This window comes from Hermetia illucens, chromosome 2, assembly GCF_905115235.1.
Source record: "Hermetia illucens chromosome 2, iHerIll2.2.curated.20191125, whole genome shotgun sequence".
NCBI classification, from domain to species: Eukaryota; Metazoa; Arthropoda; class Insecta; order Diptera; family Stratiomyidae; genus Hermetia; species Hermetia illucens.
Window position 1 is genome coordinate 186,101,995 of NC_051850.1, and position 23,013 is coordinate 186,125,007.

Sequence of the window (23,013 nt, forward strand, 5' to 3'; positions counted from 1 at the left end):
TGGACCACGTTGACCATTGCATCAGTGTAGTGCTGATAGTCAGGATAGGATAGTCAGTAGAACTTCAAAAAACGAAGTGTGATTTTAGTGCTCTTTCCTAATTGGAGTTGTTTGTTTTGGGATTGGGATTTAATTGAATTTTTTCCTTAAAGTGGAGGTTTCTGGTAATTATTTTATTTTTTCTTAAAATTTGTTGATACTTAGCATGGGATTTGTTAAACACTTCTGTTTATTTCTGCCTTTCCCTGGTGCTATTGGGCCTTAATTATTTCCCTTTAAATTGACCAAAAGGAATCGATCCCGAAAGTGGTATTCCTTTTGGAAGTTCATGTAATAACTTTGCTAATGGATTTGGTATTTTTTAGGCCTACCACGTCCTCTTTTTAATTTTCCAAATTTTTCCTTTCTTTCAATTTCTTGTTATTTTTATTTTAGAGTTATCACAATTTCAGCTGATGTTAGATTTGATCCACTGCCAAAATTAAGTGCCAGTCAGTTAGGCTGGTGATTCTACCTACTTAAAACAACAGAATGGCTTTGGTTGCATTGGGGGTACGCCGATAAATCCCCGTAAAATAGAGTGATTTGCGGAATGTTGTACTTCTGCATGGTTTGAACCACACTATGTCAGTCCCAGGTATTAAAACAAAGAGTTTGAAATAAAGTAGAAAAGTAAAAAAATTTGAATACCTATCGATCCTGGATATTCATGAATTCAAAATTTTCAGTTATTTTTCGTTCGTTACTCATAAAAAATCTATTTATTTTGGATAATAGCAAAGTATTCCGCCTTAAAATAAATTTAATGTTCATAGAAGAGAATGGAGACACAGAAAAAAGATTCAAACAAATTCAAAGACAAAAATAATATCTAATTTAAAAGTCTCCTCAGCGATGCACAATTTCAAATGAAAATAAAATCGAACATAAAAATAAAACCATGCACAGTTGTATTAGCCACGCGGAATGCATATACTAAAGAAATACATGAAAAAAACTGCATACTATTTCCACACAAACGAGAGTAAGAGTAAAAACCAGAAATGGGGTTCTGTGTGCACGTCAGAGGCATCAACAAGCACCAGAAACCACAAGAGACCAGAAGAGGAACAGCAGAAATAAGAAGAAAAAAAAAAGAAGTCTCAAACACAACAAAACTAAATAACTAACAAGAAAATGAGTGAGACTCTGCGCCAAACGTCCAAAGAAAGCAAAAAGCTAAAATGGCAGAACGAATATAAGCGCGAAGCGTCGTCTATGGATTCGCGTGTGACGAGAATGGGACAATAACGAGCTCAGCAATGGGAGCCACGATGGGGGCGACGCGGTGTGCCTTGCCATCGTAAACGGAACCAACTTCACTTTGTGGTCATCGACACATCGCCTTTGCACAAATTGTGAAGGTCACGAAACAAAAACAAACGGTTTAGATGCAGTTTCCCGCCCCACCTCGCCCGTACGTGCTCCTCTTTGGGCTCATTCCACGCCGTCTCTAACATCGTGTATTCTAGCCCCCCCAAGAAAAGCTCCAAGCTTTCCGTTCTACTCCATGTTCGTGTTCTTTTAGGTCCGCTCTTTTCTCCTTCTCGTCCCTCTTCAAACATCCCCGTCTGCTTATTTCACCTATACACTATACACTTCTTCAATGGCATTCTTTCTGGGTGCCTCTTTATCGAGCTCCCCATGCCGCTCCACATGCCCCACTTAAGAATAGAACTTGGATGTCGTAGACATTGTCACGCGACACATTTTCCGTGCAAACAACACGAAACAGGAGGAAGGGGAGAATGAGAAGCGAAAAGCGGAAAGTTCTACTGAACGCTCTCTTCCATTCTACACGGAAAACTATATAAATGGGGCAGAAAATGGGGAGAAAATCGTGTAGTGGAGTAGAACAATTGTAGTTTTTAGTAGTTTGTGTCGTTCTCATTTTCGAGCTCCCCAAGTTTACGAACATTGCGGAAATATGATACCTTGAGCGGCAACGGTTGTATGATGGAAGAAAAGGGTGGCAAACGGGTCGGGACCTACTTAGGAAGCTCCGGTGGAGGGATCCTTGGTCGGAGCAACCGTTCCTTCTCTGCCGGTAAATAACATGGTGGAGCAACTAATGGTTGAAGTATGTTACAATACCTGAATTGCAAAAGAAACCTCACAGAATTACTGGCTGGATCAGTTGGCAATGAGTTGAACGGATGAGGCAATAAGTTCACAGCCAGTAGCGAACAATACATTTCCGTTCCAACGGGTCACCTTGGAGCAGGTGGGAAGCTCTCTAAGAGTCGAGACTGTGACATTATTCCATAGAAGTACGGAAGAGAAGTTGGTAGTTAGGGAGGGTCGAGTTTAACGATACATGACTTGAAAATTGTAGCTTCTATATTGGAGTTGGAAATGCAATGGGGGATGCCGGATATCACAGGCTTGGCTTGAAAAGAGCCATGTGATCAGGGAGGATTTTCCTGACTCAGTGGTTAACTCAGGTCGCCAATTTCTGCAAGTTGGTTCTGCCACGAAAGGCTTATGGCATTTGGAATTCTGACCGCAGAACCTTAAAGTCCAAATCGCTTCCCAGGCTTTAAATCCCGACAGGATGACAAGCATGACAGCCCGGTCCATGCGATAATTCGGTCTTATTAATGCAACCATTATGTCAGATAGTTCTATTTTTCGAGAAGGTCAATGCATTTTCCAAATAAGCACAATAAGTCAAGGAAACAAGAAAACAAGGAAACTGTCTTTGCCTGACAGGATAATCATATAAAATTTGCAACTTATTCACATCACCTTCATAGGTAAGACCACCTACATGTAGAGCTATAAAGGAAAAGGGCAGAATCCTGCAAAAGTCACCTTGGATTGTATCCGTAACATGTACATTGCCCTATTCCAACGCTCTCCACATATCCCGGTCCCTCAACGCTTCCAACAGCTCCAAAGCATAATCAGGACGAACGATTGAGGGTAAAAAGCAAGTAACGGAAGTATAACAAGAGCAAGTACCATTCCAACTAAAAAGACAGTGAATTTTTATTTTTCCTGTTTCCACGGTCGAATAATCTCTAAAGTAGGAAGCGAAGAGTACAACAAAGAATTCCCACTGCTTAACTACGAGCACATCAAACTCTACCTTCCACCTACATACGGTGAAGACGGAACGAGGTGATTACGGAGGTAAAAGCTTGGGTTTCCTATGTTTCATGCACACCCTCTAGATCTGAGGGAAAAAGGGAGCTGAATTAAGAACTCGGGGTCGGGTTTTTTTTTTGCCTCATACATTGCCGGTCTTGTTTGGACATAAAGAATGCACTGAACTCTCCTAGATATCCCCATTAAAAATACGAGTAAGACCGCGCATATAGAACTAAGACTTCACCATTGGGACATTCTATTATCCTTCCTGAAAAGATATTCCATACCCTCCCCCAAGAACCAAGCTCGCTACCCTCTTTGTAGTAGATGCATGAGGAATGAAGTGGTGCAAAAATGAAGAACAAGGAAGAAACCATATGGATTTCCTGTCTGAATGTATCAGTAAATCCGAGGAGCTACAGATTGGAGAGTGTGGATGCATGTGCAGATATCAGATAAAGGGTGAACGTATTCTAGGAAGATTTTCTGGTCATTTGTATTGAGGGGATTCTTCCCTGTTTGCATCATTTCGTATTCACTCATTTATTTTTATCATCTACGTGGTTACTCGCATATTCCAGCGGTTTGGGACGTGAATATTGTAGATGTAGTTTTTTTTTTATAGACGGGAAAAGATGTAAATACAAATTAGATTTAATTAGAGTTGATTGAATCCAGTCTGGCCAGTTTTAATTGATTGTATCCGGGAATAGCGATATTAGAAGTGCTTACATGTCTGAGAATTCGTGGGTATGCGAAGCGAGTTAAGGTGTCGAACCTTTTATGGCTGCCAAATAGCAATTGTATGGATTGCCTTTGGGGGACACTCATTTTGGTTTGTAGAATGTAAAGGTCGAGTATGTATGTAGCTTTTAGTGGGACAATCAGTCCTTTTCCAAGCCTCGCCACAACCATGATCACATCATCTTCAACGGCACAATAACCGGTATCTGATCTAGGCCTCCCTTAATAAGGAACTGCAGACATTTTGGGTAGGCTTTGCGCCGAGATCCATCAATTCGATATCCCTAAAAAGCTATCTGGTGTCCTGGTCTACGCCATCGCTCTATCTGAGACAGGGTCTACCAGGTCTTCCTTGTATCATCAGAGAAGAGGTTTGCTTGGAGGAGGGGAGGGCAGGAGTTTAAGTGGTCGTATGATCACGGATATCCGGGGAATCGATAAAATGGTTGCGCACAAAATCATCTGTGAGAATATGGAGACGAGGAAGATTTGAGCCAAGCTCGTCCCGAAAGTGTGGGAACAAACCCGTGAGGTCATTCCAAAAAATCTCTTGAAATGCATTGAAAAAGACCAGTTGCCTTGGTAGACTCCCCCCCCCCCTCCTTTTTAAAAATGAGAACCAGGAACCAGCCTCAAAGGATGCAGTCACGGGATCATAGGCGCTTTTAAAACTCGCCAGCAGAAGTGTGTTGAACTTCAGAGAGACTACTTTGCAGGCTTGCAGTTTTGTATCGATATCTCGAAGACATTTTGTTTTAAGGATTTATTGTCACTACTTAAAAGGGTACAAGGGGTGTAGTAAGTTAGGTCGTAGCTGATCAAGGAGATCAAATGTAATTCCAGAATCCTCTTTGGAATTTAAAAATTTAAAGACCAAATAGACTAGCCTCAATGCCAGGCTGGAACGTCCCCAGAAAAACGGGAGAAATAAACTAAAAAACTAGTTGACAACAGATAGTTATCTCATACAAGGAGGAAGGACACTGAAGAGATTACCAAGGATGAGAAGACTTTTGCGATTGTTGAGAGAAAACTTCAAAATGTTTACATGCAGGACTGCAAGAGTCAGCAATAAAGGTTCAAGAGGTGGCTTGCGACGGGACATTGTCATCACAAATGTGGGATTAGTCGATGAGCTAAGGACTCATCTCTATGAAAAAATTAATATTAAACAACCAACTGGAGGCCAAGTTACGATTTGAGTTGTCACACCATTGTTTACATTTCAAGGGACGTATCTACAGGATTTTTGTACTTCTGATTAGCATAGATCAATTCCAGGAATCTCAGTTGCGTAAGTTATATGGAGTTAATTACATGATTTTTCGGGGAAAATGCGAATTTGCTTGGTAAAAAAATGCAAATTTGTTTGGGAAAAATTACAAAATTAGTTGGGAAAAATAGGAATGCAGTTAAAAAAATCACAAGAAAAGATATGAATTTGGCTAGGAAAATTATGAATTTATATAGAACAAATATGAAATTGGTTGAGAAAAGTTTGAATTTGGTTGGAAAAAAATACGATATTAGTTGACACAAAATGAATTCGGTCATGATCAATTCCAGGAATCTCATCTACGTGAGTTATATGGAGCTGATTATATGATTTTTTCAGGGAAAATTCGAATTGGCTTGGGCAAAAATACAAATTTGATCGGGAAAAAGTACGAATTTAATTGGGAAAAATAGGAATGTTCTTAAGCAAATCACAAAAAGAAAATATGAATTTGACTAGGAAAATTACGAATTTATCTAGGAAAAATACGAATTTGGTTGAGAAAAGTTTGAATTTGGTTGGAAAAAAATACGATATTAGTTGACACAAAATGAATTCGGTCCTGAAAAAATATGTATTCGGCTTGGGAAAATACTAGACAGTGCGATCGAAACCGTCAACCAGCAACATTTTTTGAAGATATCGGGTACTCTTCTAGAAAGAAAAGGTCCCCCCACTATAAGGAAGGGGTAAGTTAAGTAAAATTAATGCGCTTGCCGTTTAGTAGATGGCGGGATCAGGACTACTCACTCTCCAAAACAACTAACAAAAATGCGACGGTTTGTTGGGAAAAATACTTGTATGAATTTGGTTGAAGAAAGTATGAAATTGGTTGGGAAATATGGAAAAAAATTGAAATTGGCTAGGAAAAATACGAATTTGGTTAGGACAAATGCAGATTTTGTTGGGAAAGATTACAAATTGGACTGAAAAAAGGCTTCGTTAATCGTGACTGCATTAAAATTGGAGCAATGATATGGGATAAAAAATTCAGTTCTTCTATGAGTGGATGCTGAGCAGCACGAAGCCAGTCATGGAAAGCCGTAGTTGTTGAATCCAGTGCAAATCGTTAATAAGGGTATTTACGGAACGGATTTTAAGGAGCCAATGTGATCAGGATTAAACGAATTACCTGCTAACGTGTGGAAAGCGAGCTGACTCTATAACCGAACAGGACAATTCTAGAGGAAAAGAAAGAGTAAAGAATGTGTTCGATTTTTTATGGTTGGGGGGGGGGGGGGTCTCGGCTTGTGTGGGGTATTCAAGCGCATGTAGATGGAAGCGTGGTGTGTAAAAGAATATTAAACATTTTTGAGAAACACATTGACAGCGTTACGCTGGGCTGCAAGGCTCTGGCTGATAAGGTCCATGATACCTGGCAATACCAATCCTTTGTCGTGCAGCAGCATAAAAATGGAACAAAATATGCCTTCAGCTTTTGTATTCCCTACTTTCCATTATATTCGGTTATTCTTTCCTTTTTTTAAAAAAATGCATCCCGCATATTTTGGAGAATGTTAGATATAAGAGGAATGACGTGCTAAGGGTGTGTCAATTATAAACGGGGCTGATTTTTTTTAAGATTCCAAAGGGGTCTTATACCTGGAAAGCATTGATATGCAAGTTTCCAGTACCTTTATTGAAAAGGGGGACTGACTGTTATTCTCTCGAACCCTCTAGTATTGAAAGAAATCACGAACAAGAAGAAAGTGCACGTGTCCATGGAGCAAAGGATTATCATTGAGCTTTTGGCCAGGGGGGGGACTGAATCAGCCCGAAATTTGGTAGCAATTGAGCGAACAGTTCGGAGAAAATGTCCTTTCAAGGACACTAGTATTTGCGGAGAGCGTGATGAAGTCGAAAATTTGAGCCACAATTGCTGTTAAAGACCTAGTATTTGCGGCGTGAAGAAGTCGAAAATTTGAGCCACGATCGGCGCCCAAGAATGAATGTTACCACAGAAAACATCGGGGCGGTTCGCAGGCTCATAGAGGAAAATTGACGAATATCCCTGTTCGAAATCGTTGGGCCAGTCAACGTAAGCTATGGAAGTATCCAAAAAATCGTGACAGATGACCAGGAATTTCGTAAATTCTCCGCTAAATGGATACCACGCCTGCTATTGGAAGATCATAACCGACATTGGTTGGAAGTTTTTTCAGCGCACAAGAGGGAGACGCGTTTTTGGATCGAATCACCTGTGATGAAACTTGGGTTCACCATTAGGCACCGGAGTGAAGGAAGAGCGCCGAAATGGCGCTAGTAAAGCCAAGGTGAGATTGTCAGTCGGTTAGGTAATGGCAACTGTTTAAAGGAAACGTGTTATTGTGTGTTATATGTCCTCTTCCTCAGTATGTTTTTGAGGAATATCGGCGAAAAACGACGTAAAATCCGCAAGGCCTCACGCAGCGAAATAAAAATTGGGTCCGGGTGGCTAGGAAACATAAGAACATCCTACCTACAGTCCGGACTTGTCTCCTTGCGATGTTCATCTTTTTGGGCTACTAAAAGCTGCGCTTGGAGGAAAACGATTTGACCAAGACACGGCAGGAAGGCGTTCGTGGCTTTAAGAACGTGCAAAGAAATGTTATGATGACAAGATTCAGAAACGTGTACCTATTCACTCCCATTTTGGCATTGAGGGTTGACTACGAGTGTCTATTTTTGAGCTTCTTCTGTTACTACCTTTGTTAGGATAATTCATTGGACCTGAAGTTCCATAAATAATTAGATTCATGTTTCAGGATTTTTCCAGAATAAACTCTTAAAAGATTTTACAAAAATGTATTTTTTTTGGAGTGGCGTGATCTGTTCAGTTTTATTCGGTATTATGAGGACATCTCATTTAGTGTTTTCACTCCATGGTCCCGTGAGTAGTCCAGTATTGAAAGGTTTTTTTTATTAACTTCTCAGCTAGTAATGGATAAATAGGTAAACCTGTAACTAAACCATCAGGAGAACTAGAAATATAAGGCATTAACGTCTAGATCCATCCTCCAATTTTATAAAGAGGATTTCTGATGGATTTGATCCTCTTAAGCTTCTTTGCAAAATTTTCAAGAGAACATTCGTTAACTCCACGGACTGTTCGAGGTCCTATCGCTACTTTTCGGATTAGCTACCAATTTTTGCCTTTGAGGTCATATCTTTTTGTTGAGTTTTTGGAAAAAAAATGTTTTTTGAGAATCTGATTTTCGAAAAAAAGGCAAGCAGTCTCTTGGTAACTCTCTGTTAGGAACTGGAATAAGGGTCCCTTCTATCGCTTGTTGGAGTCCTTGAGCTTTGTAATGAATATGGGCTAAGCTACCATCCCTCTGATTACAGACCCACTCCTATGGAAGAAGAGCTGTATGTGCTCACTCTTTTGAGGAGTATAGGGCATCTCCCAGTGAGACTTGTCAGTTTCATTATTATCAAATTTAACGCTGTGCAATTGCTAAGCAAACAGCAGGGGGGGGGGGTGACAATACAAAGGCGAACACAAACATCCATGACGACGGGGATTCTAATCTACCGTGACGTGATTTGTCTTGGAAGTATTGAGGGGGAATGCCAACCATTCGAATTTTTGAGGAAGCTTGTTTTTTTGGCGGAGTTCAAAGGCTCAACCTTGGTTGTCAATTATCTTTCAATCAATCTGTTTCTGAACTGTCCATACGAAATCTTATGAAACTACATATCCGTTCCATGCATGAAAATTTCTAGAGATAAATTCAAAAATAGGAACAGGTGAACTATATCATATTTTCATAGTTTCAATGTCCAGTATGACTAGTCCTCCGTCTGCATAGCAGCCAAGACGCCTCTGTCTGATTTATTTTTGTAAAAACATTTTGGACTTATCATTTCGTCTATTTTGAATCAAAGCATCGAATAAATGTCAAGTTCAAAGCCAACTAGTATAACATATAACACTATTCCCCAATTCCACTTCAAAAAAAAAAACCCGAGACTTCCCCATAAATTACAATTTAATTTCACGTTTATTTTTGCTTCTCAAACAAACGCCATTGCCCAGAAAGCAAAATGAGAGGAGGCAGAGCAAAAAGGAAATCTGAAAAATTAGATTGTATGAGTGTTATGTACGTCTGTCTGTTTGCTACATATGTCGGAAGTTAGCTTTCAATCAAAGCCGCCTCACGAGGAAAATGCTTCATTACAAAACAGCTTGCAAATTCTTTGGGAGATTTTTTTTTTTGGGGGTTTTTTTTTTTATATTTTTCAACTCCGCTAAGGAAGTAAGAGATTTTTATGTTGGACCCAATGGAAGGTACTCGCGTTCGCCTATAATACAATATAATAATGTATCTTACATATGTATGCCTTTCAGAGGAATTTCTTGGTTTGAATTGCACATGCTTCCAAACGAATGAGGGGCACAGACTTGGGGGGCTGTGCTGGGATTCTTGAGTGGAAAAATTACAATTTCCTCCTTCTTAAAAATAGCAACAGCTGCATGTCATTCTTTCGCTCTGAATATTTTACTCAATATCTTCTTTTTTTTTTAGCGATTTTTAGTGATTCTTGATGGATATTGCGGATATTCAGTGTTTTATAAAATTTAATTTTCAGTTTATTTTGGGGAAAGTGGAAAATGTTGAGATTTTCATTCGGTTTGAGGGACTGAGGAGGAAGTGATTAATCACAACTTTTAAAATATATTTGGGTTTTAAGAGTTGTTGGGCAGGAAGTCAATGGTGTATTTTGTTGGTTTGTTGGTCATGAGAAGAATTGATATTTTTGAACCGGTTCGGTGTGAAATTTTGCAATGTTCCATTCAGGTTTTTGGAGATTGGCCTTGAAATTGTTTTGGATTTTTTGGAATATTTGATAGCAATTAGGAGTGATGGAACTCCAGAACAAAATTAAGGAAAACTAGATAGGAAAAGCAGTGTAACAAGCGAAAACGGAAATCGAGAGATTCTTGGGGGGGGGGGATGATGGTTGTGTTCATATGTTGTCATATGTTAGTGAATGGACCTTTTGAAGTACATTTGAGGGGTGGGAATTCACTTTAAATGCTTTTAGATACCAAGGGTATGAAAAAGATACAACTTCCCATAAATTGTTAAAGCATTCAAAATGCTTCAACCCTTTCAAATAGTTCTCATGTTCAGCACTTTATATAGTGAAGGGCACCCCCTAGTATTCTGTCAGTTTTCCATATAATTCGGTCTCATGTACAACGACCCTGTTTTGTTTTAAAATCACGTCAAGTCAACATATCTTTTATTGAAAATTTGATATGTTTTTTCATGGTTTTTTTTAAGGTTGATCACATACATACCTAACATGCCTGCATATATCAGTCAAAAGTCAATGGACGAGGAGAGAGTATGGGCACAATTATTGCAAAAGGAAGTAACATGATTACATACAATGCACATTGCCTGTTTGCTGTATACAACAAATTGGAACGACCCATTATCATCGTAACTGTTGGAAATGTGATACGTAAGGGTTTTGAATTACCACAGTAGCAAAAATGAAAATAAAGTACGTGATAAGGAAGCAAGTACAATAACAATTCTGATTTACGCTGAACTGTGGGGTTCGTTTTGCTCAATCTAAAAATAAAGAAGATATTAAACTGGAATCGATCCCATTCGATGCGTGCATATTATTGACATGTTTCCAGGGCATACAGGAAGTGTTTTTGATGATGTTGCAAGCGTGCCAGGGTGGTTGGTAGTTACAAGTGAATTGAATGATTATCAATTGGAACTCATGTGATTATTCTTTATTTATCAGGATGATGACTTACTGAAAATGAGACTTCTGATTTCAGGAACAATGTAGGCTTGCTTATGACTATATATTCCTTGTATAAGTTGATCATTGCAACATTAACATTTGATTGACATAAACCCCTCTGTGGGGCATAGCGAGCAATCCACCCCAAAGACTTTCCGAGAAACTTGTCTTCTTTCTCCACTGTTCTGCGCATGTAATGCTAGGGTCACCTACTCATTGACCACCCTGAGATAATGGCTTCCCTTGCATAGTTTGCAATGACAATGTCGGCTTTTTCAACGTGTGTTCTATCCATTGTCATTTTCGCCTCCTGATCAATCTGCCCGTGGATGCCTGATTAGTATGCCGACGTAGTGTCTCTCAAGCTATTTTTTTAATGGATTGAGATAGATCTGTCTAATTCATGAAGCCGAAACTGGAGAATAAAACATAGAAGCCTCGAATGTGCAGAAGGAGAGGACAAAAAAAGACCCCTGCAACATACTCGATAGTTAAGTAAGACACACCAAGAAGTACAACAGTTGAAAGCCTTCAATAATAATAGGACATAACAAACGAAATCGAGTCCGGCTTGAAACCCTAAACTAAACTAGTCTTAAAATAAATCACCAGAAAATTTTAGCATTTTTGACAAAATTTTCCATTTTTATCACATATATGGTATTTCGGGAACCATTTCTTCCCTATTCCATTCCGAAAACAGAAAAACTGGTTCCCGAAATACTGTACATACGATAGAAAAATAAAATCTCCTTAAAAGGGGCCAATTTTCTACTAGTTTTCATTTCAAAACTAATTTTAATAATAATTTCTGTTCCATAGATCACATCAACCATTTAGAAAATCGAGCATCTGTCGTAACTATATATGTATGAGGTGGAGAAGGGTCAAAGTCTCTGAGTACTCAGACTCTAGTGATTCATTGTGGTAAGTAGTATCTGCTCAAAGTAGATACGTCCACATTTTTGAAATGCTTTGCGACATATCTTGTGTTTTCCATCCAAGACGGGAAATTTTAATTAGCACTTTCTCTGGAGAGACGAGTTGTGATTTTTTGTCTAGCAATGTGGACTAGGTCTTAGTAACACTGCAGAATAGAGCAAATGGTTAAGTAGATGTGTTTATCAATGGAAGGTATGATGGTTACCTTAACAGAAAAGACTTTCTTACATAACATCGTTAGTAGTCGATTGATAAATGATAGTTTGAAGCAGTTCCATCTATCTGCGTGGTATATTCACTATTTTACGTGTACGTAGGCCATGTGCAAGAATCTTCCAATGAAAGAGGGGCCCATATGGAAGAATAATTCTTTTTTTGACACAAGAAAAATTTTGGAATGATCACCCAAAGGACCCCAAATGCGGCTGGTAATTAGGGCTGTCATAACTTCCTAAATCCCGGACTAAAAGCTGAGTATTTGTCCGAGTCCATTTAAGATCAGATCATCCCAGTCGAGGAAGAATTCTCATGGGCGAGGGCTACTTTTGGCCAAATGCCCTGATTTATAATAAGTCAAGAGGGATTAAAAGACAGGCAATTCCGCTTCAAAAAAAGGGCAACTCCATAAACATTGCTTAGTGAGAACTCCACCAGTCAGGAGCTGGTTATAAGCTATGGTAATTTTCATGACATTTTCCCAGGACTTACGATATGCACAATGGAGAATTTGGTAAACACAGGACCAATAGGATACACAATTGTCAAGCCTGATTTTGTGGCTCAACTCAAGAGAAAAAAAAGTAAAGGCGGACGTTGAATGATATTCACTTCAGGGAAGCAAACAAAACTTCGAAATGCTCTGAACATTTAGGTGGGTTAGGTGTGTTTCAAAGGCTTAATGCGGGTACATTTTCACGATTTTTTGTTATATATCCAATGAAATATTTTATTCAGTCTAAGTGGGGGGAGGGGGACATATTTTTTAAGTAATTTATGAAGTTTTTACTAAAAAATTTTGAAAATTCAGCCATTGGGATTTCATCTCCTGTGACCCTTGAGAAATAAAAGTTCTTTTGGGCGTATTTAGGATAAAAATAATTTTTTTCTTTTTTTTTTTCTGAGAAAAAAATAATTTTTTTCTTTTTTTTCTTATTTAATAAATTTAAAAAATTAAAAATAAATTAAATAAAATTAGTAAAATATGTCTAGAATATTATTGAGCCTCAGAAGCTTAGATAGCCATTTCTTGTCTGGGGGGGGGGGGGGGGGCAAATTTAAATAATATGGTAAATACTTCAGCGATTCAAAGCGGGATTTATGAGTGACATCCGTAAAAACTTCGACTTCGTAGGCCGCTGTGGGTTCCTGGTACAAAAGAACCTTAGTTTCCAGTTTTTCTCGCCTTTCCTCCTTGGTGGTTTCCCACAATTTTCTTATTAACTCTTATACAAGCTCCCTTTTCTCGATAATCAATCGGAATGATTCTTCGCGCATCCTAGAAAATGAATTCCTGTGCCATAGTTGGAGAACTTGGAATCTGAATTTTTTCGGTGTCGGTGATGATGATCGCTCCAAGACATTCAGGACGAGCAAATCGAATATCTATGCGAGAGAGCATGTCATTGCAAATAACGCGGATTAAGTGCGAGAGAGCTAGCTAGAGCGCGTGTCGATGACGCCTAGATAGTTTTCTTGTGTATGCTCCCCATCCCACCCATCACATCACTACTGGTTTAGTGAAAATGTGCGAAATTTTTCACCCGCAAGAGTAATTTAAGGATGTCCGATATGTGCAATGCTTTTCCTCCACCATATAAATTCATGCAATGTGCCGGGAGGTGAATTTAGTCTTGTTGCTCCAAGCTGTCACCTAATCCTCAGTTTTTGGATCAAAATGAAGGATCCGAGTTCCATCTTTGGTTAAGAATTGACAGAAAAATTGATTCTGGTTGGCTTCAAACATCTCAAAGTTTATCTGTTGACATGTCAAGTCGCTTTTACTTTTGTTTATTGGTTACTATTTTTGACGCCAAACGTGATTACTAATTTTGATGCCAAATGTAATCTTTGAGTGATGTCAACTGAGATCCCTATGACCTCAGCTAAATATATGCTGGTAAAGCTGGCAAAGACACTAAGGTCATAGCGAAAGAAATTGATGTTTTGCAAACTTTGGTTAATCTATTTTGTCCGAAAATTTGCAGATGAGACAACTGTGCACTAACTTTAACTTGGCCTTGAAAGTGTTCACCGGTAACCAGAAGGAAAACCGCTAGTTGTATTGAAATTAATCTCCATTTTTTGGATAGAGAATTGATGGTGACGGAACAATGGATTACGAAGTATAATCCTGAACCGAAACAGGAAAACAGCGGGTGACATACGAAGGGCTTTTTACCGCTGTGGGGAAAAAGGCAGGATCCATATCCTTTTTTGATTAAAAAGGTGTAATTCACATCGAGTTTGATCCTTAAGGGCAAATACTGAATAGCTAGTACGGTAGAATCTCAATAATTCGTATGGTTAAGGGACTGACGATTTGGTAGGAAATATCGAGATTACGAATTATCGGAAGTGCAAAACAAGGAAAATTAACTGTGAGGAAAATTTGGTCGGAAATATGAATAATCGATGCATATTTTATGGGGATCCCACTGTTTTACGTTCTCCTTTCCTGACTACAGGACAAGGTGAAACATCATTGCGAAAACCAGGATTTGGGATTACAGCAATACGCCGTGTCATAGTTGCTTCCTTATGTAAGAGTTTCTCGACAGAAATGATCTAGCCACTTTGCCTTAGTCTGGGTGCAGTTCAGATCTGGTACCAAAGAACTTCTTTCTATTTCCAAGAATAAAAAGCAGCTCGGAGAGTCGCCATTACGGGAGGTTCAAGGCTCTCATAGGGAATGTAAATCTGCCTTAACGAAGCTGTTGTCGATACCTTCCTGAAAACCTATACAGGCTAGACAAACTGGCATGAGCGCTGTGCCCATACAGAGGGATACCACCTTGGAGACTTTTAAGCTTTTCTATTGAAATTCAATAAAATTGTTCTTATGAATTTGTGTTTTTAATTTTAAGACAGTTCATGTAAGAATCATAAAATAGTCAGAAAAACAAAAACAATGGGTGACCATTTTTCATTCTTTGACTTCGACAGTAGTCAAAACTCCAATGGCTAACGGGTGATCGCATTTTTTTTTTTGCAAAAACCCAAATCACAGTCAAAGCCAGCCCGAAGGAAAGTAGCTCTCTCACTCTGCAGCTAGAGATCGCTCTGAGGTCATCAAAGAATGGTTTACCTAGCTTCCGTAGTCTGGGTCTAGCTAAAGCTGTACAATCGCAAAGGAAGTGCTTAAGGGCTTCTCCCTCCTTTTCACAGTTTCGACAATGCGAATTGCAGAGTATGCCGAGTCTGGCATGAGGGTCCTCTATAGGCCAGTACCCCGCGGAGTCATCACGGACAAGGTAATGGTGAAGTGAGGAAGAATTTGAAGGAGTGAACATTAGGATTAATTAAATCCAGGCGCTTAGTTCGATCAGTTATTACACCTTTCCTGTTTACATATATCAGAGGCGTTATCTCAGTTTTTGGAAGAACCATTTATTTATGTATCAAGGCAATAGTAAGAATAATATCCTTAGCCTGTTGAACTCATCCTGCCAAATCCTGGTATACTACTTTAAATATGAAAGTCAAGTGCAACCAATACTTTATTATCAAGTTTAGGCTGGTCCACACCAATTTTTTTCTCTTCTTTTATGAGAGAACTTCACAATGGAAAATTTCACACCATCCACCCCGTCTATTATGCGTTATATCACTAACCGAATAGTAACCATTCCATATGAAGACCACTATCCACTGTAGTCTATCATATTAAATATCAGTAGGCGAACTGATAAGGAGGCTTGAGCAGCAATGAATCAACGACGGTCTCAGAAAAAGGCAATATTTTGGCCTAAGTGGCAGTGAATCGATCATGGTCTCAGAGAAAGGCAATATTTTGGCTTAACTAGCAGTGAATCGATCATGGTTTCAGAAAAAGGCAATATTTTGGCTTAAGTAGCAGTGAATCGATCATGGTTTCAGAAAAAGGCAATATTTTGGCCTAAGTGGCAGTGAATCGATCATGGTTTCAGAAAAAGGCAATATTTTGGCCTAAGTAGCAGTGAATCGATCATGGTCTCAGAAAAAGGCAATATTTTGGCTTAAGTAGCAGTGAATCGATCACGCTCTCAGAAAAAGGCAATATTTTGGCTTAAGTAGCAGTGAATCGATCATGGTTTTAGAAAAAGGCAATATTTTGGCCTAAGTGGCAGTGAATCGATCACGGTCTCAGAGAAAGGCAATATTTTGGCTTAAGTAGCAGTGAATCGATCATTGTCTCAGAAAAAGGCAATCTTTTGGCTTAAGTAGCAGTGAATCGATCATGGTTTCAGAAAAAGGCAATATTTTGGCTTAAGTAGCAGTGAATCGATCATGGTCTCAGAGAAAGGCAATATTTTGGCCTAAGTAGCAGTGAATCGATCACGGTCTCAGAGAAAGGCAATATTTTGGCTTAAGTAGCAGTGAATCGATCACGGTCTCAGAAAAAGACAATATTTTGGCCTAAGTACAATTGAACAATTGACGCGGTCGAAAGTCAGAACAAGGTGAGTGTTTTGCTGAGTGTGGTTAACCCGGGCCTTTAGAGAGATATTTCAGCCCCGAACTCAAAATTATGCGGAAAAACGGAGTTGGGGTGCAAAATTATACAGACCTACATAATTTTTTTTTGTGGAATTATCTATTCCGGGCATCTGAGAAAATCTCGGGTCCAGGGGGAATCCCCCTTTACACTCTCTTGTCAAGCCTGGTGGTACTTGTACACTTTGGAATTATGCGCTCTAAACTAAGGTGGCATTTAGGGAAAGTGGAAAAAGGTCATAAGAGATTCTTCCAAGGAGAAGACATGCCCTCACATGTATCAAGTATCTTTCCTAGACCACTGGCCACAAAGCTGGTCAAGAGCTTTTTAATAATGATAATAGTCTCATTGTATATTTTTCTTAAGATGAAGTTTTAAATGTATCTTTTCACATTCAAAATAGAAGAATAATATTCGGTTTCGAATATATGCGGAACTCCAGAAAATCTGTTTTATTCAAATACAAATCTATGCCTTATTTATAGAGGACACCTATTCGGATTCTAGCCAACAAAGGAAAACCAACCACAGAAGCTTCTAAAAATACCAAATCTTGAGGGCGAATATCTAAGTATTGAGTGGAAAGACTTAATGATATACATCATATTAGCATCCACCTTGTATACTTTCCATTTTGGAATTTCTATTGTTTACACTAGATCCACAATTATTCACGAGATTACTACGATGACGCTCCCGAAATCGTAAATAAGAGCTTACGCAAGTGGCCCCAGTCTGAAGAAGGTTCCATTAGTTTAGCACAGAAGCACTCGCTTGTTCCTACTCCCGAACTACGCTAACCAGATGAAAAATCTCATAGTGAAAAAGATAGATGGAAAGAAGATTCTGTTTAAGAAGATGATGCTCAATATATATTGATGAATATAAAATGGTAAATCTTAAAAGAAAACGAGAGATGAGAAGAGGAAGTCCCAACAAACAAGACACGTCGCTTACGTTGTCGCTGTTTTGTTATTCTTCTTGGCAAGCCTGCGCTCTTTCGACTTGGGGGCTCTATAAGAAAATGGGGCTATTGGACTCTATCAGTGCAAAAACAGCATTTTGAAGGCCAAATCTTTAGTGTGTTGTTGTTGCTTTTGCTATCGCGCATTATTATTATATAGTTGAGTTTGAATAACATTCACGTAGTAGTTTGTCTCGTGTGTAGTTTTGCTGTGGGACTCTTAGTTGTTCTTCCTGTTCTTACTTTACTTGGCACATGGTAGTTTTTTTCTATGCCTCATACAATAATCTACATGTCTATTTATAGATTTTAATATAGCTTCTTCCTCTTTTGCGCATTTTCGATCAAGATGTTTTAAGATGAGGTTCCTGGATCTTACGTAGAAGGAGCTTGCCATTTTGATGAGGTTTAACGAGCACTAGGTGATGGGCTGCAATCATGTTCGTGATAGGGTCAAGTGCATTTTGCTATATTTGTATGAGTGGGGACAGGGATGAAGGAAGGATGGAATCACTCGAACTTTCGACCTGTACAAAGTGGGGCCGAAATCGACCCAGGGACATAGGAGCTCTGACACTTCCTCCTCCTGTCATAATGTAAGTTCTCCCATATTTTCAAGAATTTGTCCAAAAAGATACTTTAAAATCTTTTTAGGGCACTGCTATCTTTTACATCACCACGAACCACGAATCGTCGTATACAACTTTGAAATTGGGCCAAGAAACAAATCATGCGAGAATAAATAAATAAAAAGCGGAAATTCCAACGAAATACCAATAAAATATTTAACATTCCAATTTCTAGATCTTATTATTTTGTTCTAAATTACATTTCCCGAAACAATACTAAGCGCGTGATCATAGAGAATGTCCACGAGCGTAGAGAATTTTGGTACATTTGCCAAATCTGACTAACGAGGAAGCTGTCATGCCCATTCACTTTCCAACGAAAGAGCCAATGATGCAGAATTTAAAAATTAGATTGAAATGAATCTTTGATTCTTTGTCATCACAAAAAGACAACAACAACATGACATCATTCCACTTCCTGGTTTCAAATCACAATTTAATCTTATTTAATGCTGAAGATACCAGTTTTTGGGTAAGTATTTTGTAACTTATAGACAGAGAGCCTCCGTGACTAGATCTGCTTCTAAGAGCTTCTCCTTTGTCTTGGAAGGTTATATGAAAACTTTTATTTATTTTGGCTTGGAAAATATTTTTGATGTTTTAGGAGTGAATACAGAATGGGAAGGAATGTCGGAATGTGACCTACGTCAAGCAAAATAGTCATACCTACGTGAGGAGTGCCATTGTTGCTATTAGTGTGGGAGCCAGTTTATCTTTCTAGATCCATGTGGACCGGTACGTACTAACGGCGTTCATATTAAAGATATATTTATCCATAAAATTTTATAAAAATTGACAGCAGACTATAAGGACTACATGCACTTTTTAGTAGAGTCGACCAATTCGTGAGGTCCTTTTTGAAAATAACCCTTTCGTTTCAAGGAAATCTCATGACTGTTGGTTACAACAAATGTCATCCAGAAAATTGAGAAGCGAACACCAGTTTAGATTTTGAATCTACTACCATTTTTGAGGTGGTTTTTTCGACCCTTGTCTTGTCAAATCCTATTCCAACTTCACCAGTGGCTTTCGTTGGTTACTATTAAGCTTTTTTTGTATTCTTTGTTGTGCCGGGTGAGTTGTCAGATGGTTTCAAGGTTCTTAAGGCTCAAAAATGTTGTTGTTCTTATCAGTAACACATGGCAAGTGCTCTGACTCCTCCACTGGTTCGCTTTCGAACCTTTCTTTCACCTGAAGATTTAGGTCCTCCTTATTTAAGAAAGTTACTCCACCCAAAAGGATCCTAACTGCAGAACCATTCGAATGTGCAAAGGTCATATTCTAGTTTAATTATAAAAGCGTCTAGCCATGAGTCTATGTCTGAAGTTATATTTTGATAATGACGGCTGAAAGGAATAAAAAAACATATTGGGGAGACTGGGACTAGTTGGCAATCTCATGGCTTTTGAATCCCCATCCAGCGTGTCAAGCCATCGTTGTTTCTTCTTGCCTTTTGGTCGTTTCCCATCCACTTCGATGTTCTAACCAATCTTGGCAAGTGAATTCTCGTTAGCGCGTAAAACATGACCACACCATCGAAAACGCCTCTTTCCCAATTTTTCCACCATCGGTGCAACCCCATATCGATCGCGGATATCCGAACACCAGTTTAGATTTTGAATCTACTACCATTTTTGAGGTGATTTTTTTCGACCCTTGCTTTGTCAAATCCTATTCCAACTTCACCAGTGGCTTTCGTTGGTTACTATTAAGCTTTTTTGTATTCTTTGTTGTGCCGGGTGAGTTGTCAGATGGTTTCAAGGTTCTTAAGACTCAAAAATGTTGTTGTTCTTATCAGCAACACATGGCAAATGCTCTGAATTTTCCTCTCCCATTGGTTCGCTTTCGAACCTTTCTTTCACCAGAAGATTTCAGTCCTTTTTATTTAAGAAAGTCACTGCGCCCAAAAGGATCCAAACTACAGAACCACTTGAATGTGCAAAGGTCATATCTAATTTAATTATAAAAGCTTCTAGTCATCAGTCTATGTCCGCAGTTATATTTGGATAATGGCGGCTGAAAGGAATAAAAAACATATTGCGGAGACCGGGGCTAGTTGGCGTAAAGGGAAGTTGGCATTCAGCTTCTCAATTTTGCCACTGAGGTGCCAGAATTTTCTCGTTTTCTTTTGTTTTGAGAAGCCCATTCTGTTAGAATGTCCACTACTTCTCAATCTGATTCTTCTTTTTCTTCAGCCTTTGTCCCGTTCACAAGTGGGGTCGGCTCATCGTAATTGGTTTCGCCATTTGGCTCTATCAAATGTAATCTCGAGACTTTTAAATTCCCATCAGACATATCAAGCCACCATTGTTTCGGCCGGCCTTTTGGTCGTTTACCATCCACTTCGATGTTTAGACCAATCTTGGCAAGTGAATTCTCGTTAGCGCGTAATACATGACCACACCATCGAAGACGCCTCTCCCGCAATTTTTCCACGATCGATGCGACCCCATATCGATCGCGGATATCCTCGTTTCGGGTGTGATCAAAACGAGTCACGCCACTAGTCCAACGCAACATCTTCGTCTCCATTACCGCAAGACGCAGTTCATTGTCTTTTCTAGTCGACCAACACTAAGAACCATAGAGAACGACAGGACGGACGACATTGTGGTAAATGTTAGATTTGAGTTATCAACATGTGAGGGCGGTCAATTTTCTGTTTTTCGACCAGGTAAGTAAAGCTTTTTGTTATCAGTTCATTTGGTTTGGTGAAAGTGTGTGAAAATCTTTCTTCCGATCGAGCAATCTACTCTCTTGAGAGTTGAGCTTGAGAGCGGTACAAGCTTACATGATTGAGGGCAAGAGTCTATCCGGCTCATCAGCCGAATTTGGTACTCCTCCTCGTAGCTTGGCCAGACATTGCCAAAAAGAAAGGGAGCGTGAGGCTGCAAGGTACGTTGGTAGTGCTACAATTACTCCTGTAGCCTCATCTTTATCTTGTGGCTACGTTTTGCCTTGTGGCTACGTCTAGGTACCTACGTACCTACCTACACATATGTACCCTTTATTCTTCTTCTTCTATGGCGCTATAACCCGAAGTCGATCCTTGGCCTCTTCTTTATAAGTTGTTGTGTTTAGTGTGATTTTGCAGTTGAGTAATCTACCTTTCCTTACAGGTATTTACCCCAGAACAAGAGTTGCTGTTGTCTGAATACTTAAAATCGGCTGCAGATGTGTACTTTGGGCTTTCACCGAAATAGGTAAGGAAATTTGCTTGTCAGTATGCGCAAGCAAATTTGGCGAAAATACCTCAGTCATGAGGAGTAAACTAAATGGCAGGATCGCATTGGTTTTATAACTTCATGAAGAGACACCGATATTTATCCCTGCGCACTCCGGAAGCAACCAGTTTGGCGAGAACAAAAGGTTTCAACAGAACAAATGTTTTAAGATTTTTTACTTTTTTACTTTACTAAAATCTGTAAAAATCTGGAAAAGAAGACGAGGCAGATCCTGCCTCAAATGGAGCGATGGCGTAGATCAGGACGCCAGACAGCTTTAAGGGATATTGAATTGGTGGACCTCGGCGCAAAACTGGTGTGTTTGGAGTTCCTTATTAAGGCAGGCCTAGACTGGATACCGGTTGTTGTGCCATTGATGATGATGATGAAAATCTGTATTTGATAAATATAAATTTGAGCCCCAAGATAAATGCAACCTTGATGAGATAGGAATCACACCAGAGCAAAAACCAGACAGAGTGGATGCATGAAAAGGATTCTAGCAAAAAGAAAGTATAACCTCGACTGAAAGAGGATGTTTGGTGACGCTCGCAACATGCGTTTCAGCAGGAGGTACAACGACTCCTTCTTTCTATGTTTTTCCACGAATCAAGGCCAAGGAACACATTCTCCCAGGTGCACAACCTGGCTCAAATGGAGATGCTAAAAAATCGGGTTGGATGATGGAGACTAAGCTTATAAAGTTTGTAAAACATTTCATTAATTTTACGAGATGTTCAGAAGAGAACCAAGTTCTACTTCTCTTTGATAACCACAACTCCCTCTTGTCTATTGAGGCTTTTGATAGGGGTTGTGATTTTATCATTTCTTCCGCACTGCAGCCATAAGTTGCAATCTTTGGACAGGAGTGTTTTCGGGTCGCTTAAAAAATATGTTAACTCTGCCTGTGATTCTTGGGTAAGGAACAATCCAGGACAAACAATGACTACTGACTGCATTCCTACTTGCTTTGACTCTATCCAATATAACTGCAGGATTTCGTGTTAGTGGAATATGTCCTTTCAACCCAACCATATTCGATGATTCTGAACTTCGGCCTTCATCTGTTATTGATCGCCCCCCCTCCTTTGATATCAGTAAATGATCCTCTTCCTGCAGTACTTTCAACGTCTACACATTCTGTAACACCTGAAGAAGTATGTCCATTATCAAAAGCAGGGCCAAGAAAGGAGTCCAATTTGTGGAAGAAAAAGGAGGAGAGGAGTCAGAAACTTGCTGGCGCCTGAAAGGAATAAAAAAGTAAACAGAAAACAGCCCCCGATATCCTTAGGATCATCTCCGGATTCAGACTATCTCCCCAGCCATTTGTTATCATCGTCATTATCTAGAAAACGAAAAGATACTTACATCCAACATTTCGGTTATTCCATATATTTCTCAGGGGTGGTGAACTGTGGTAAAAATTGGGATGTAAGAACGGTCCCGTAGCTACATGACCCTGTGACGGGCAATGAGGTGGCAGGCCAAGACGAGCTTTCAATTCATCACTACATGGTTGACCCCCCGAACTCGAACTATCCACATCTGAAACTCCACTGTCGGCTGGACTTGGCGGTAGAGATCCTGCAAGAAAACCAAAAAATACAGTTGAATCATGTTTGAAATTAATTTCAATTAAGTACCAATTAACTTAT

General features: G+C 39.3%; 1 protein-coding gene across 6 annotated transcripts in view; it reads right to left on the reverse strand.

Moving 5' to 3' along the window:
- The window catches only part of LOC119647411 (ecdysone-induced protein 74EF), a 717,970-nt gene that overhangs the window by 16,277 nt on the left and 678,680 nt on the right, over positions 1–23,013 (reverse strand). For all 6 annotated transcript variants that reach the window (XM_038048293.1, XM_038048292.1, XM_038048289.1 and 3 more), the window contains one exon: positions 22,727–22,942. In XM_038048293.1, the coding sequence (XP_037904221.1) occupies positions 22,727–22,942 (216 nt within the window). The remainder of the gene's footprint in view (positions 1–22,726; positions 22,943–23,013) is intronic.